A 16147-nucleotide genomic window follows, 5' to 3' on the forward strand; every position below is an offset into this window, starting at 1 on the left:
TTCCCTTATCTGCCAGTAAGTTTTGAAGTAGCCGGGATGCCCTGCTAAAGGAACATCATGCACTGATTGGAGGATTTTCTCTTTTAGTCTTGATCCTGGAATCAAGTAAATCCTGTCTTTGTAATAGATAATATCATTTACAATCTTATATTTATCATCTTGTGTATTACCATCTAGCAAATCACAGGCAAAAGAATCCTTAGAATATTCAACCAGCAATAAAGATTTCCAATCAGCTGTTACTCCAGATAATGCATTTATTTCAAGCCTTCTAGATAGTGCATCTGCAACAACATTGTTTTTACCTTGAAACATATTCAATTTCGAAATCATAAGCTTGGATCTTACTGATCCATTTTTGTTGCCTGTCATTCAAATCTTTCTGTTCCAAGAAATATCTCAAACTGTTATGGTCAGTTCTGACTACAAATTTGCCACCAACCAAATATTGTCTAAATTTTGCCAATGCGTGCATGATAGCCAACATTTCTTTGTCATAAATAGAATACAATCTCTCTAGATTATTAAGTTTCCTTCTTTCATATGCTATAGGATGTTTATTTTGCATTAAAACGACTCCTATTCCTTCACCAGATGCATCACATTCCAAGACAAAAGGCTGATTAAAATCTGGAAGTGCAAGTACTGGGCAAGAACTCATTACCTCTTTCAGTTTCTCAAAAACTTGTTGTGCCTCCTCCGTCCAACGGAATGCCCCCTTTTTGGTAAGATGTGTCAACGGTGCCCCGAGCTGTGAAAATCCTCTAACAAACCTTCTATAATAACTGCATAATCCAAAGAATCCTCGTAAATCTGTAAGATTTCGTGGTGGTGGCCAATCCAAAATGGCTCTTATTTTTTCCTAATGAACTTGTACACCTGTAGCACTGATCATATGCCCTAAATACAAAATTTATGTCATTCCAAATTCACATTTAGAGGCATTTGCATAAAGTGATTGAGATTCCATAATACCAAGAAAAATGTCAATATGTTTCAAGTGATCTTCCCAAGTTTGGCTGTAAATCAATATATCATCGAAGAAAACTAGCAGATATTTCCTCAACTGTTTGTTAAAAATATGATTCATGCAAGACTGAAATGTTGCCAGAGCATTTGTTAATTAACCCAAACGGCATAACCAAGAATTCATAATGACTATAATGACAACGGAACGGAGTTTTATGGATATCTTGATCTCTTAACTTAATTTGATGATATCCTGACCTCAAATCAATTTTAGAAAAATAAACAGCACCATGCAATTCATCTAACAACTCATCAATTCGAGGAATTGGATACCTGTTTTTGATTGTCTTTTTGTTAAGAGAACTGGGCCTGATATGCCCCATATCCAACAATTCCTTAATTGCCTTTTCTATTTCATCTCTAAATGTTTTAGGATGTCTGTAAGGAGTTGTGCTAACGGGTTTTGCACCTTCCTCTAATTCAATGGTATGTTCAAATCCTCTATCAAGCGGGACTCCTAGAGGTATATCACTGAAAACTAGATTATGTGAATCTAATACTTTCAACAAATCATCTTGATAATTTTTAGATTCAAATCCTGATACCTTGTTGGAAATTAAACATTGTGACGACCATGCCACATCACCATGTCTGAAAATAGCCTCCATTCTTTTAGCACTAACAATCCTGGGACCACGACATACCCCGAAGCACTACTTTCTTATCATCAATCTTAAAAGAAAATTCCAATCTTTTAAAACTCTGAGTGTACTCAACTAATGTTTCCATCCATTGAATGCCCAAAACAACATTTGTATCAGCCAAGTCAATCACATAAAAATCATCAGTAACGGTATAATTGCCAAGAGTAATACTCAATTTAGGGACTTTATGAGTACTGGACAAATTAGTTCCACCTGCTACTCTAACATCAAAACCTTCATGTTTTTCAGTTTGCAATCCACGTTTTTCCACAAGGGCTACATCTATAAAGTTATGAGTAGAACCACTATCAAGCATGACAACCACACACTGCCCATTCAAAACTCCTCTAACTCTGAAAATATTATAATGGGGTGTTCCTGTCATAGATGCTATTACTTCTTCTCCACATTTAGTACCTGTTTCTGATTCCATGTTCTGTGATGCAGGTGCTATATTAGGTTCAACATTCTCTTCATCATCACTATCTAACATAACCTCAATGTAATGAATTTTTCCTTTTCCCAAACACCTATGTCCTAGCTGCCATGATTCTCTACAACTGAAACATAGTTTTTTCCTTCTGAGTTCTTCTCTCTGTTCTTTATCTAATTTGTTTTTGGGGTAATTGTCTTTATTGAGAGATTGTTTGTCATTTTCAGGTTTAGATGGTGCTTTAAAAAATTTCCTAATTCTCTTGCTCTTTTAATTGTTGTTTGTAAAGTAGGAGGGTTTAAGGACTTAACCCACCCTTTGAGTGAGTCAAACAACCCATCTATGAATATCACAATTTTGTGTCTCTCTGAAATTTCAGTTACTAAAACTGCCAATTTTTCAAATTCAGAAATGTATTGTTCAACAATTCCAGATTGCTTAAGACGGGTTAAATCTTTCAGATGAAGTTCTAGATCTTTAGAGTCAAATCTGTCAATAAGTTTCTTGATGAATTCAACATATGTAACAATCTAATTATGACCCAAGGTTACTTGCCCATGGTGCCACCATTCGTGTGCTACACCGTCAAGATGTAATGCTGCATATTTAATTGCTTCATCTTCCAGCATAGGATTTAATTGGAAGTAGGTGTCAAGTTTCTGCACCCAAGCTCTAGCTATTGTTTTCCCTGACCCATCAAAATAAGGGATAGATATCTTACCTATTTTCCTCTGCAATTCACTGTTATTCCCTCACTATCCCCTTGGCCTATGTTTCATTCTGACATCCAAGTATTCTCTAAATGTCATGGTTGATCTAAAATCATCCCCTAATAATAACCAATCTTGGTGTATCTCATCCTATAATTCTCTAATTCTCGGTTCATTTTCTGGATGTACATTTCTAGCAATGAACGTTGGCATAAAAGGTTTGGCTGTTCTTGTTCTTTCCGGTTGATTATTATCAACAGAATGCTCATCTCTACCCCCATTGTTTGCCCCAACATTTTGGTGTTGATTATTTCCATTATTTTGATGTTGGTTAATAAATTGGGTCATTAAATTAGTCATTTTGTTGACATTGTCCTGCATATCTTGTTGACTTCTAATTAAGGTTGTTATGAGATCTCTATTACTTTCTGGTTCCCCCATACTGTTTGTTTCAAAAATAATCTCTTTGTCAGTTTCAGTATGGCTATCCTCAATCTCAAATTGAATAGAAGAGCTATTGTGTGCTAAAGGAGAGTTTTGATTTCTGTTTTGTCGGACCCTAGTATTCCGGAAATTATAATTTCCCTAGTGCATACTCAGTTGTGCATAAATTTTACATGAATTTTCAACACCCTACAGGCTAGCAAGATTTATATGCTCTGATACCACTGTAAAATTCCCTAACAGGTACTTGTTCAATATAAAACGGATTCTTATTTTCACAGCACAACCAGTGATAATGAATGTTTTCATACAGCTCTAATTTGGAATCTTCCTTGTCTTATTAAACAAATAGTATCTTGACTCATATTGAGTACATAGCAGACGTGGGTAATTATTATTCTCAGACATTAAACATTCTGTAAAGAGCAAAAGGAGAAAGATATCAGTGGTGGTGCACCTGATGATATAACTGTGATGGCTGTTGTTGAACTTCACGCACCACCAAACTCGAAGTAGAAGACTCCAAGACTGCGGTACTTCCTCTAAGTTTACCAGAAATTGATGACCATCCAATCGCATTCCCTGAGTGTATGATATTCAGAATGATAGCTTCTCAGTCACATTGCCAAATCCTTTTCACTCCAACTCCCGCGAGGTTCAACTGGCACGATATCCCACTGCGGAGACTCCCGTCTCAATCTTCCACTCATTTCAATTTTCCTAGACACGGTGGCGATGCTGGCACGACACCCCACTGCGAAGACTTCCATTTCAATCTTCAACCCGTTTTCGGGTTGCCTGACACGGATGCGATATTGTGCAGAATCCTCTTACACGGAAAGGTAATGTATTTACTGCAGTTTCTAGTCACCTATTCCCTCGCGATAGCTTTGGTTAATCTTCGCGTGTTTGAAACGGCCTATCTGCTACGTATACCACGAACTTTCCCTCGGACAACACTTGGCACCTTCGATGTTGTCACTTCTCCATACCACGAGACCAATAGGCCAGCCAATGGCTGACGAAAGGTTTATGTGCTTTGCGGTGTGTAATCACCCATACACTAGTTTCGATTCTTCTTTTCCAGGCATGCTTCATCAACTTACGCCATGCCTTTTTATTCATCCACAAATTAGTTTTATGAACTACCTTTATTCATTAATGCGTTAACAATATGTCTTAACACTATTAATTATTTATATTAATCCAAGTTAGAGTATTAATATAAAATAATTAATATTATGTCATTTATTTTCATGATTTATTTATTGGGGCACATTACAATTTACATAGTCATGGGAATTTGCATTAAATCTCTACATTTTCATGAGAAAAAGAAACTAACAATAAATGGATAGAGCGAATAAGTTGTAACATATATCTAAGATAAGTACTTATCTGCATGAGAAGAGGAACAGTATTAAAGATTTGATTAAGGAAACATAAAAAAGAGACAGATGATCTTTTCCGAGTAAAATATTGAACAGGAAGATACCTTTTAATTGTTAAAATAATATTAATACCTTCTATAATGATCATCTTCTATTTTTAGTTGTCGACTTATTTAGCTTGTTAAGTTAGCTTTTTATTATGTAATTAGCTTTTAAGTTTAATTTAGCTTTTACGCTTAATTTAGCGTTTAGCTCTTTGATCTTTTACTTTACGTAATGTTCTAATTATAGAACATCGTCTTGTGTATATCGTTCAGTGTAATTATCCAATTATTGAATCATTCATTCAATTTATTTTTCATTAATTACAAACTAGAAAGAAAAGTTATTGTATTATCATACAAGTCTGCAAATAGTAATACATTAAGGTCAATGTTAAGTGTCATCTTGGATCTGATATAAGAGAGAAGATGAAATATTTCATATGCAAACTAGAAAGATAAGTTATTGTACTATCATACAAGTCTCCAAATACTAATACATTAGGGTCAATGTTAAGTGGCACCTTAGATCTGATATAAAAGATGATCTTTGTAATTACCTTGGGTACAATTTGAAATATTCCAGTTGACTGGAAAAAAGTTATAGTTCCAGCTCAATAAGACGATTCAATATTTCTGGCTAGAGTAGGATTTGTATTTACATGTCGAATACAATGCATAACATAAAAAAACATACCTTTTTTTGCAAGTATGCCTCTCGACCACGAAATCGAAGATATTCCTGCAGGCTATCATAGCTGCTGCACTTTTCTACTAGCAATTCCGGTGTCAAATCATTTAACAAATAGCAATACCTGAGATATTGAAATCCTCCAAGAATTGGCATAAGTTTGAAATTATAAGACATTGTATTGAAGGTAAATAGACACTTAGTCTGGTTTGTATCTATCAGGATGGAATTCAGGAAATGCAAATGCTTACTGTTGCAATTTTGTAACCAGAGCATCAAGATTCCAATTTTCCTTTGGTGTTTCTGGACCAATGTTTGCCTGTTTGCATGGCCAAAGGATTGTGAGGAGAAAAATGCTCAAGTACAAGCAAGAAACAATAAAAAGAAGCAAACTAACATGAAAATAATAAGAAGCTGTGATACTAATGGTGCTTGCAAAAACTAACAACAATAGGTTCTAATAGATGATCTGAATATCAAACTTTAAGGTCACTGCTTACTTCCAGAATATCATCCATGGTGAGTTCTGCATACTCAATTAGTTGAGGTTGAAGATTATCTGCTTCCAAAGCACGTCTGCGTTCTGTATAAACACGCTCACGTTGGCTATTGAGGACCTCATCATACTCAAAGAGGTTTTTACGAATTTCAAAGAAGTAGTTTTCCACCTTCCTCTGAGCTTCATCCAATGCTTTTGTAAGCATTTTTGACTCAATAGGTAAGTCTTCAACTCTGAAGGCCCTCATTAAACCCTGCATTTGGGTAGAACATAAATCTTCCCTAAGTATGAAGACTGTAACTAGTTAAATATCCTAGCCTCACTGCTATCATAAAAAGTAATATTCTCACCATATACAACTACAATTTTTTTCAATAATCAGGAAATAATGTCACTCTCAAAGCTAAAATGAAATGTTCTTAACTATTAAATGACAAATTATTTTTTCCATGAAGAAAGTAAATTCATAGAAAATTATTTAAGCATGAAGCTACCATGTAATTGTATCTAAATTATGGTTCACAAGTCAGAAGTATAATTAAGTGTGGACATGCAAACCAGAAAATAAAAAATTGATATCATGTAATGGTGATGCTCAAGAAATTCTGAAACCTAAACCAACCGTATGTGTTAATCTATTATTGGCCAAGGTAAAGATAATACAGAATAGCTCAGATTTTTATGTTTTCACACGTATTGACTTTTTGTCACATACAAGCTCATGATTATACTCCTTTACTCAATCTGAATCCAATATTTTGAATGCAAAATGTTTGGGAGGAATGAAAATTTTCCAAGACCATTTGGCATAGCAACACATTTCAAATTCCCTTTTAGCACTACAGGCATACATTTATCTTCAAAAGACCAATAAATAGTTCATGCATGGTTCCTTCCCTTTTACAGGTTATAACTGATGTTGCTTTGTAAATGTCTGCAATACTTGCGTGGAAAAACAAGAAATGAGTAATTAAAAGTAAAATTCAGCACTGAGTTTCTAATAAAATAATTTTTTCAGAAAAACTCACCAAAAATTGCATGGACTCACCAGAAACATTATTTTCAGAAAACTCAGCCAATTGTTAAGGATACAAAGCAACGTGAAATTTATTTTTTCCACTCCTTTTGTGACAAACCCTTTGACATGGACAAATGACATGATTCCAAATTGCTTGGACACAATTTTCAGGACTGTGTCTAGAGCTTTGTAGGTATAAACAGACTTTTAGGTATCTATCATCATTACTTCATTCCTTCACTCATTGACTCAGTCCAAGTGCAAACTTATAATTATTATAAAAAAAAATCTTAGCTAGCATTGTTTAAAATTCTAATGTCTAGCATTGGTTGTATAGCCCATTTCACTCATTTTTTAAATTTCAATGTGTTGATGTATAGCTAGGTCGGAGCCTTCTAGGGGCCGACCTAGAACTTTTGATGGCTAAGTGGCATGTCGGCCTTAGCCATAATGATGATATAATTTAATACATAATCATGGGCGGCAGCATGTAACTTGTGTAACTTGTAAAGCAATTAGGTCTGGCCCTAAATGGGCGAACCCCTTGTGCAATAATGTAACTTGTCATCATGTATTGGTCTGGCCCTAATTGGGCATCATATGTAACTTATAATTAGGGCCGACCTACATGTAACTTGTAATTAAAGGTCTGATCCTATTCTTGGCGCCAAAACCACAAGGCCAACTATGATCTATTGGAGGCATTAATTCATATATATACAAGATGATTTGTGATCATTCCACAATCAATCAGCAGCGATCTACAAGCAGCGAATTACTCCTGATAGAGATCAGCAAATTATCTCTTGATTAGGCATATCACCTAGGGTTCCTGAATCTGTCTAGAGGCTGGCAAATTTGTATTCCAAGCTGAGCGAACATCCTTCAGTGCTGCCGAATGAAGTTATGGTGACAGCGATCTGCATTTGAAGGATCGTCAAGGTCATAGCATTTCAGATAAGTCTGCCCTAGCATGGGAATGTTGTAATTGTGCTACTGTGTTTGATGATTGATCCAATATAAACTGAGATAATTGTTGCTGGGTTTTTCACCTCCAAGAGGGAGGTTCCCAAGGTACTACTTTGTTATGTGTATTGCGTTTATTTTTTTTGTTCTTTGTTATCAGTCTGATCATAAAATCAACATGGTATCAAAGCTTGGTTCGAATTGGTTGTGATCAGATTGATAGTAGTTTGTTTCACCTCTCCTTCTACACACAAGATGGTGGCGAGCATGCCAACCATAAAGGCTTATCTGATAACGCACGTGGTGCCCAGAAATCATGGTGGAGGGGAACAATGTCATCTTGCATGATGCAATATTAATATCACTTTGTCTAGTTATCTTTGTTTCCGTACTAGACAACCTCGTGTGCAGACCACAGTGATGCTATTACACCATAGACAGCAATGACTTCATCAACCACAGAGAGTTCTCAAGACTTGCAGGATCTCCACTTGAATACATGGCTGGTAAAATCAATAAAGAGATAAGTAGTCCTTTAATGTTCATGTATTGCATATGTAGTCATCAAATATGTGTGTTATTTACATTGGCAGCAGATAAGCTGCATTTGAATGTACTTACCATGAGAAACTTGCCCCTTACATGCAGGATATTTCATCACAGCCTATTGCTCTTCAGGATATAGGTTTTTGGAATTCTATTTGCAATGAAGAGATTGACATTCAGGAGGAATATGAAGGGAATTTTAGTGAAGCAATAGGCACTCTTGCTTATGCTCGACAGGCGGTCTTTCGAGATAAAGAAAGGACAGACCAAGAAGCATTCAAGGGAGAAAGAACTTGAGCTTGCAGTCATAGAACTGAGATGATGGCCGGAAGCGTTTCTTCAAGGAAGGAAGATTTTGAGGCATCTAGTGAGGAAGCATCACAGGCTGAAGTCTAGAGACAGCTTGCTGCCATAAAGCTGAGTTGGTGATACATAACTAGAGATAACCTTGGACAAGGAGGTCAGAAGATTGATTTCAGCTTCAGAGGGAGCTTGACGCTTCAGCTTCAGAGGAAACATGACATTTCAGCTTCAAAGGGAGCCTGACTCTTTCAGAGGGAGCCTGATTTTTTCAGCTTCAGAGGGAGCCTAACATTTCAGCTTTAGAGGGAGCTACATCGTCATGAAGATTTGGTTAATGAATTTTTCTCTGTGATGGAGAAATTTGAGGTGAAAGCCCTTGTTAATGAGTTCTTCTCTATGAGGGAGAAGTTCGAGGTGCAATCCCTTGTTAATGCATTCTTCTCTACGAGAGAAGTTTGAGGTGAAAGCCCTTGTTCCGCCCTCTGCGAGTAGGCATGGTGGAACCACCCTCTGCAATTAGGCATGGTGGTAATGCACTCTTCTCTGGGAGAAGTTTGACGTGAAAGCCATCGTTCCACCCTCTGCGAGTAGGTATGGTGGATCCACCCTTTGCGAGTAGGCATGGTGGATGTCATGGAAGAAATTCCATGATGTAGCACTTGTGTTTATCCACCCTTTGCGAGTAGGTATGGTGGACCCACCCTCTGCGAGTAGGCCCAAGTCCCCCCGTCCCTGAAGCCCATCCCCGAAAATTTTTCCCTTTGTCCCCCTAACCCCGAATCCCGTCCCCCCGTCTCCCTGTCCCCAACGACCGTGGAACAATGGGTCACTCATAGTCATCAAGTTATTATCTATGAAATCTCATTCATAGTCTTTTGAGACTACAGTCTATAGAGCTCATAATCACAAATGATTGTCATGTCAAGTAAACCCAAGTCATCCAATACGGATGGCCATGATATTTTTGATAACCCATATGATATTTGATCAATGATCAATGATGGCTGATTGGTGACAGTTGACATTATTATTTTTTAACTTTAAAGTTTAATATATATCATGACATTCGAGTTTGACTAATATTTGACTATTAATTTGGTAGTGTATTTTGCTATGTTATTTGACTATTAATATGATGGTGTATTTTGAACTTAATTACTGCTGCAGATATGTATATATTTCTGATTTTTATATGTTTTTGTATGGATGAACCCAAAACAATCCCAACCCCCAAAAATAATTTTGCCCAAACCTGCAAACCAAACCCTCGAACCCCAACCCGAGTCCGAACCGAAACCAGCAACCTTGTAGCACACCATTAGCTCTTTTATATGAGTGCATCCATTTAGATGAAATTTAATGTACATAGAATCTAAAGCATGTTTGTTTACTTGTTTAGGGTACATCTAAACTAAGGACGCATAATGGTCATTAGGTTCAGATTCCTTCTTATTAATCACTTAGTTTAAAGGATAATCAAACTATTTACATAAATTGATGAACTAGATAACCATCCATTGACCAAAGGATGGGAAATCTCAGTTCAACCAACCAAATTATACAGTTGAAATCAGATATCAAACCCAAACTTGGACAGAAAGTTCAACTTGTTTCAGAAGCATGATACCGCAGAAAAGTAAAAACTAGTACAAGAATGAGAAGAAAGTGTTCAAACAATTATTATGGCATAGAAAATGATTAAACCTGTATGCGATCTCCACCAAAAATTCGAAAAATATTGTCTTCAAGACTTAAAAAGAATCTTGAACTTCCAGGATCCCCTTGTCTGCCACTACGTCCCCGCAGCTATAAAATTACATTATAGCAGATGATATAAGTGATGGAAGGATGACAAAAATTAAAAATTTGGAGCTAACAAAATCATGTTGAAGGTAGCATTTAAAGAAACATCCTGTGTGCATGTGTTTATATATGAAACATCCTGTGTGCATGTGTTTATATATGAAACATCCTGTGTGCATGTGTTTATATATGAAACATCCTGTATGCATGTGTTTATATATGAAACATCCTGTGTGCATGTGTTTATATACATCTGCATATGATCCTGTGGCATTCTTGAAACATAGAAATATTGAGGAGAAATGCATCTCTTTGTTATGACACTAATTAAGGTCCTCAAAATTGATACTGTGAACATGTTCTCACTCTTGAAGAGGGATGGATACGGCCAGAAAATCAAAAAGTAGATGTATGATGTAAGCATTACAGAGTATGTGGTCTGAAGGTTGGCAGAAAAAATAAGCTGCATTCAAGGCGGTCATGAAGCAAGCACCCTCTAATTCAAATCAACTGACTAACAAAGTGCACCAATAAAAAGCAAACAAATCACATATATTATAGATAGGTTGAAATTTGATTAGTTTTCAGGTGTTGACTATTGAAAGATAACTGCTATTATATGGCACAAAAGCTAACTTGATAGTCTGGTGCAGGTATAGTAGGGTCCATATAAGACTAACAGACTACAAATCTTGGAAGGTACGGTCCAAAAATTGAGAGGAGCAATTAATGAATTTTGCTCTCTGTCCAATGATAAGGATTGCAAAGAAATTTATACAGAACACCTAAAGAGAGGATATTAACTTTTAAGAGATAACGTCAGTTTGTATGAACAGGAAAAAGAAACCTAAAAAGTTTACTCATTGGAATCTAAAACCAAAAAACAATCAACAGGTAAGACATCCAACAGTTCCACAGACGTACAGAAATTGCACTTAAAAATATAATTTAGTTAGAATGATATATGCTCATATAGTTTTGTTCCTTCACTAATTACAGTTGTTTTCCTGTAAAAAATTTCAACCTGATTATCGATACGCCTTGATTCATGCCGCTCTGTACCCAATACATGAAGTCCACCAGCTGCAATCACCTGTTTCAACATATTCTCTGACTAAGCGAAAATGGATTCACATTTTCCACACTCGGTTAAATAAGAAATGCATGAATAAAAAGATTATGACTTACATACCTCCTTTTTCTCCTCTTCTGTGTAGATTCTGTACTCTCTAACAATAGATTCAAACACACTGCGTAGATTTGCAATGACTTCATCTTGGGTTGGACCCTGTAAAAGCAGAGAGCACAAACAGATGATCAGTATCCTAAAATATATCATTAAAAAGCACTTCAAATTTTACGCTGTTGTAACATATAACAAGAAGAACCATATATTTTCAGCAGTTAACTGTCAAAGACAGCCCCTATTCCCTTGATTTCATTAGCTTTTTAAACTCTGCACTACAATCCTGAGGAAATGAGCACCCAAAAGATGTATTTATATTTATATATTTTCATGTCATGTTTGAAAGCAAAGTAAAAGCAATCTTTGATGGTACCTAGTGCAATTCTTTGTTTTACAGAAATTTTGAAAATAAAGAGAAACTAAATCTTTGAGACGTCTACATGTAATATTTTATTTCTTTTATCTAAATAACAAAGTGGTCACACTTTTTTCCACAATGAATTCCATATAAAAGAAAAAAGAAAATAAAACTCTTGACACTGTAGAATTATAAAAGCAGAAAGAAAATACATGGAGATTTTACGATGGAACTTTCCGTTTTACACAGATACGAAGATAAATAAATCAGCATTTGACAATTCAAAAGAATGTAAATAAATAATTTTAAAATATTTGTATTTTTGTTTCTGATAAAAATGTTTATACATTCAATGAAGTGTTGTCCAAGAGCTAGCATGTGACCACTAGAGATGGATGCAATGAAAAGATAAAGTTCTAAAAAAAAGAGCAAGGAAAGATAAAATATAAATTGCGGTGTCACTCGTGGGTAAAAAAAAGTTGTAAGAAGGCAACATATTTAAAATAAAAGGTTCAATTGAGATTGTAAGAAGCAACTTATGAGTATGCTTTGGCAAATTTCACTGTTTAAACAAAAATTTCTACGGGAATATTTTCCCTTTAGATTTTTGCACATTGGAATTATTGTTATCAAAACAATTCTTAAACAATGGCATGTATTGTGAATCAACCAAGTTCACAGAAGTACTAATTAAAGATCAATTTCACCCTTACATAATGGATGATGTCAGTTAAAAGTGAAAGAGAATAGATCTAATACATTTCAACTCAAATGCTAGGGAGGAAATTTAAAATACATCAAATATACAGATCTAGTAATGATGTTGTAACACTTTCATAAATGGCATGTCAACTTTTGCTTGGTGTGAAATTCTCGATAATTGTTGACAATAGGGAAGAATGCATCAAGGTTGATGCCAGCTATTGTGTCAGAAGTATGAATTCACAAGTTTTCAGAGATTGTGTATCAAAAATTTAGGTCACCTTTTCACAAGCATATGACAGGCGATCTTCTGCTTCAAGCTCAGTCAACGATCTCTTACCCCATGTTCTGACAGCCATCTGAACTGCGTTCTCAGCCAAGGACATATTATCTGGAGACAATTCGCATGGAAAAAGATTTTTGTTCACCTGATATCCAAGCAGCCAATATAAATGTACTTAGGCAGTTTGATTCTTTAAAAGTGGCTGACATTTTTCTGCCACCACTATCAAAACATAGCATGCCACCAGTTCATAAGAACTTACTTTCCAATTCTTCCTAACTGGTAATTTCTGTTTTCCTTCAAGCTGCACTTCATTGATTGCATTGACGATCCTGCCATACAAATATTAGATTGGTAAAAAACCCAAATTCAAATCATAAAAGGTAGAATAGTCATCCTCAGTCAAACAAACAATTGAAAATGACAGTCAAATGGGCATTGCCTATTCTCAAGTGAAATCTACTAAAGCCAATTGTGTACAGACGATGATTTCTTTCTCTGGTCCACATTAAAATTCTTAAAGATTTTTCTGCTGTGGGAAATGTTCTTACAAGTTACAAATGACACGGTCAAGATGTTTTCTACCATATGTGACTCATGACTGCCAAAAGAAATATGCACATAGTTGGCAACTCAAACACATCACAAGAAAAAATTGAGCACTTTCTATTTTAAACCTTATTAAGGAATGGTGTGCCCAATTGGCATATTTAGTCGATATTAGGCTGACCAATCCACACATGACAAACCCAAATCAGCAATCCATAGTATAAAAGATATGATTAGCATAAGTTCCTATGACAAGGAATGTGCAACTTTATTCACTCTAATGAAAGCTTTACTTTTTCCTGAGACTTCAAGAGGCAGCCTGCCCTCCAGTCTTTTAAATACAATGTCACAAATGTTTGTCTTGCACAAACCTTAATATGACATTTTTGGTCATGTTACTTCTCCTCAACTTCAATATAGCTGTTTTGTAAAAAGACAATTTAAAATGCATACAACACCATCACCAACCAAGATGTAGAAGGCAAATAAAACAGGATATTATGAGTTATAACCTACTTTGTTTCAACACACATCACAACAACAGATCTGCAATATGTTTCAATTTATCTTTTCTATATTCTTTTTCTGAATCTTTTCAGTCTTTGTTTAGCAATACATAGTGAATTGAGATCGAGAATTTTATGGATGTGTAAATAGTTTCATGGTTATTGGATCAGATCAAGTGATATGTAAGTGGCATACAGAAGCATAAAATCTGTTTACAAGACATTGAATAGTTGAACTAAATGTATAATAAGACCAAGAGAGCAGGATTATGGATTTTTTTTGTTTAAGGCGCGCTACTGAGAGACCAGTTTCTGTGTAATTAGAATATACAGATAAAATGAAGGTGACTTTGGATGTGAGAGGATACCTTGGCATGAGAAGTTCACGCAACTTCAACCTTGCCATAAATTCTGCATTTCCACCTAATATTATATCTGTTCCTCGGCCTGCCATATTTGTTGCAATCGTGACAGCTCCAAGGCGTCCGCTTTGGGCTATTATTTCTGCTTCTCTCTCCACATTTTCTGGTTTTGCATTGAGAATCTAACAATCAAAACAAATAAATCATGTCTTAAATGACCACTGTATGGTTAATCTCAAAACATCAGTATAGTTCAATATACAGAATAAAGACCTGGAGTAATTTGTCAGGCATTAAAGAAAGGGCTTATAATACATGTCATACATATAGAGAGTTTGAGCATGAAAGTTTCTAATATGATTTTTGAAGTCAATTAATGTCTTTACTTATATACGATATAAACAAGTAAGCCTAGCTCCAGTAAGTTTTTGAAAATTGAACTCCTATGAGTTTGGACACATGTTGCTACAATTCTTATTTATCAGCATCTAATGCAGTTGTTTCAAAATTAAATAGAGATGAAAAGACCAACCAAGGGGAAACTTCATCCATTCATGCTGAGCCTCCTCCATCACCTAAACTCCTCTTGATTATCCTAAATCTATACACAGCCCCATCAAACCCTTTCAAAGGCCATGGATGATTTTTCCACTGCTGCTTCTTCTCCCATCCTTTTCATTAATCCCTTTTTTACCAAATTGTGCTTATCTTTGTCTCCTCACATTATTCCCAAACATACATCACTTCCACCCTTTTCACCACAGTTCAGCCCCTGGACTTCTCTACATCACTTCCACCCTTTTCACCACAGTTCAGCCCCTGGACTTCTCTACATCACTCCCACCACCTTCCTTAACCACCAAATCTTTCCATCCTCTCAGCATCTATGTTATCAGAAACGTAACATGAAGGTACCGTTTCTCGTTTGAACGGCTGAAACGGGTTTCTCATTTCAGAACAGCTGTTTCTCTGTCGTCTAGCCAGAATTTCAATCCATTAAATGCAAATATCTTTCTTTTTTAGGGCTTTTCTCTGACTGACTTCTAGCAGTTACCATTATGGATGTCCAGTTTTTTATGCATGCATATAGATCCCGTTTCTCATTTCAGAACAGCTGTTTCTCTGTCATCTAGCCAGAATTTCAATCCATTAAATGCAAATATCTTTCTTTTTTAGGGCTTTTCTCTGACTGACTTCTAGCAGTTACCATTATGGATGTCCAGTTTTTTATGCATGCATATAGATCCCTTTCCAGTTAAGTAGGGCATTCATTTATTCAATGAATCATTTTGGTTTGAGTTTTGCTTATTTATAGGCTTTTCCCTACTTTCACTATTAGCACTTAAATTTCTATTTTTCAAATAGTTTTCTTAGACATTAACTTGTGTTTGAAAATTGAATTTAGATTAATATCACATTTTTAAAAATTACATAATATATTCTCAAAAAGCATACAATATATTATTGAATAATTTATAATATAAACTATTTTAAAAATAAAAAATAAACTCAAATGCTTTTTTAGAATTATTTTTCAATAATTTAAAAATCTTATATATATCCCATTAGGGTTAGTAGTCACACATATAAGTACAAATACATATAATTATCATAATTCATTAGATAGGTCTAATTGCAATAGAATTTCAATGAAGGAGCATGATAGGATTAGCCCGAAGCAAT

The 16147-nt window shown here is 35.3% G+C and overlaps 1 protein-coding gene across 3 annotated transcripts in view; it reads right to left on the reverse strand.

Moving 5' to 3' along the window:
• The window catches only part of LOC131044849 (protein translocase subunit SecA, chloroplastic), a 169748-nt gene that overhangs the window by 37757 nt on the left and 115844 nt on the right, over positions 1 to 16147 (reverse strand). For all 3 annotated transcript variants that reach the window (XM_059221447.1, XM_059221445.1, XM_059221443.1), the window contains 9 exons: positions 14471 to 14646; positions 13310 to 13379; positions 13046 to 13192; positions 11711 to 11806; positions 11543 to 11611; positions 10420 to 10521; positions 5884 to 6135; positions 5635 to 5702; positions 5390 to 5507 (listed from right to left, as the gene is read on the reverse strand). In XM_059221447.1, coding sequence (XP_059077430.1) covers positions 5390 to 5507; positions 5635 to 5702; positions 5884 to 6135; positions 10420 to 10521; positions 11543 to 11611; positions 11711 to 11806; positions 13046 to 13192; positions 13310 to 13379; positions 14471 to 14646 — 1098 coding nt within the window. The remainder of the gene's footprint in view (positions 1 to 5389; positions 5508 to 5634; positions 5703 to 5883; positions 6136 to 10419; positions 10522 to 11542; positions 11612 to 11710; positions 11807 to 13045; positions 13193 to 13309; positions 13380 to 14470; positions 14647 to 16147) is intronic.

Source organism: Cryptomeria japonica, chromosome 1, assembly GCF_030272615.1.
Source record: "Cryptomeria japonica chromosome 1, Sugi_1.0, whole genome shotgun sequence".
In the NCBI taxonomy this organism is placed as follows: Eukaryota; Viridiplantae; Streptophyta; class Pinopsida; order Cupressales; family Cupressaceae; genus Cryptomeria; species Cryptomeria japonica.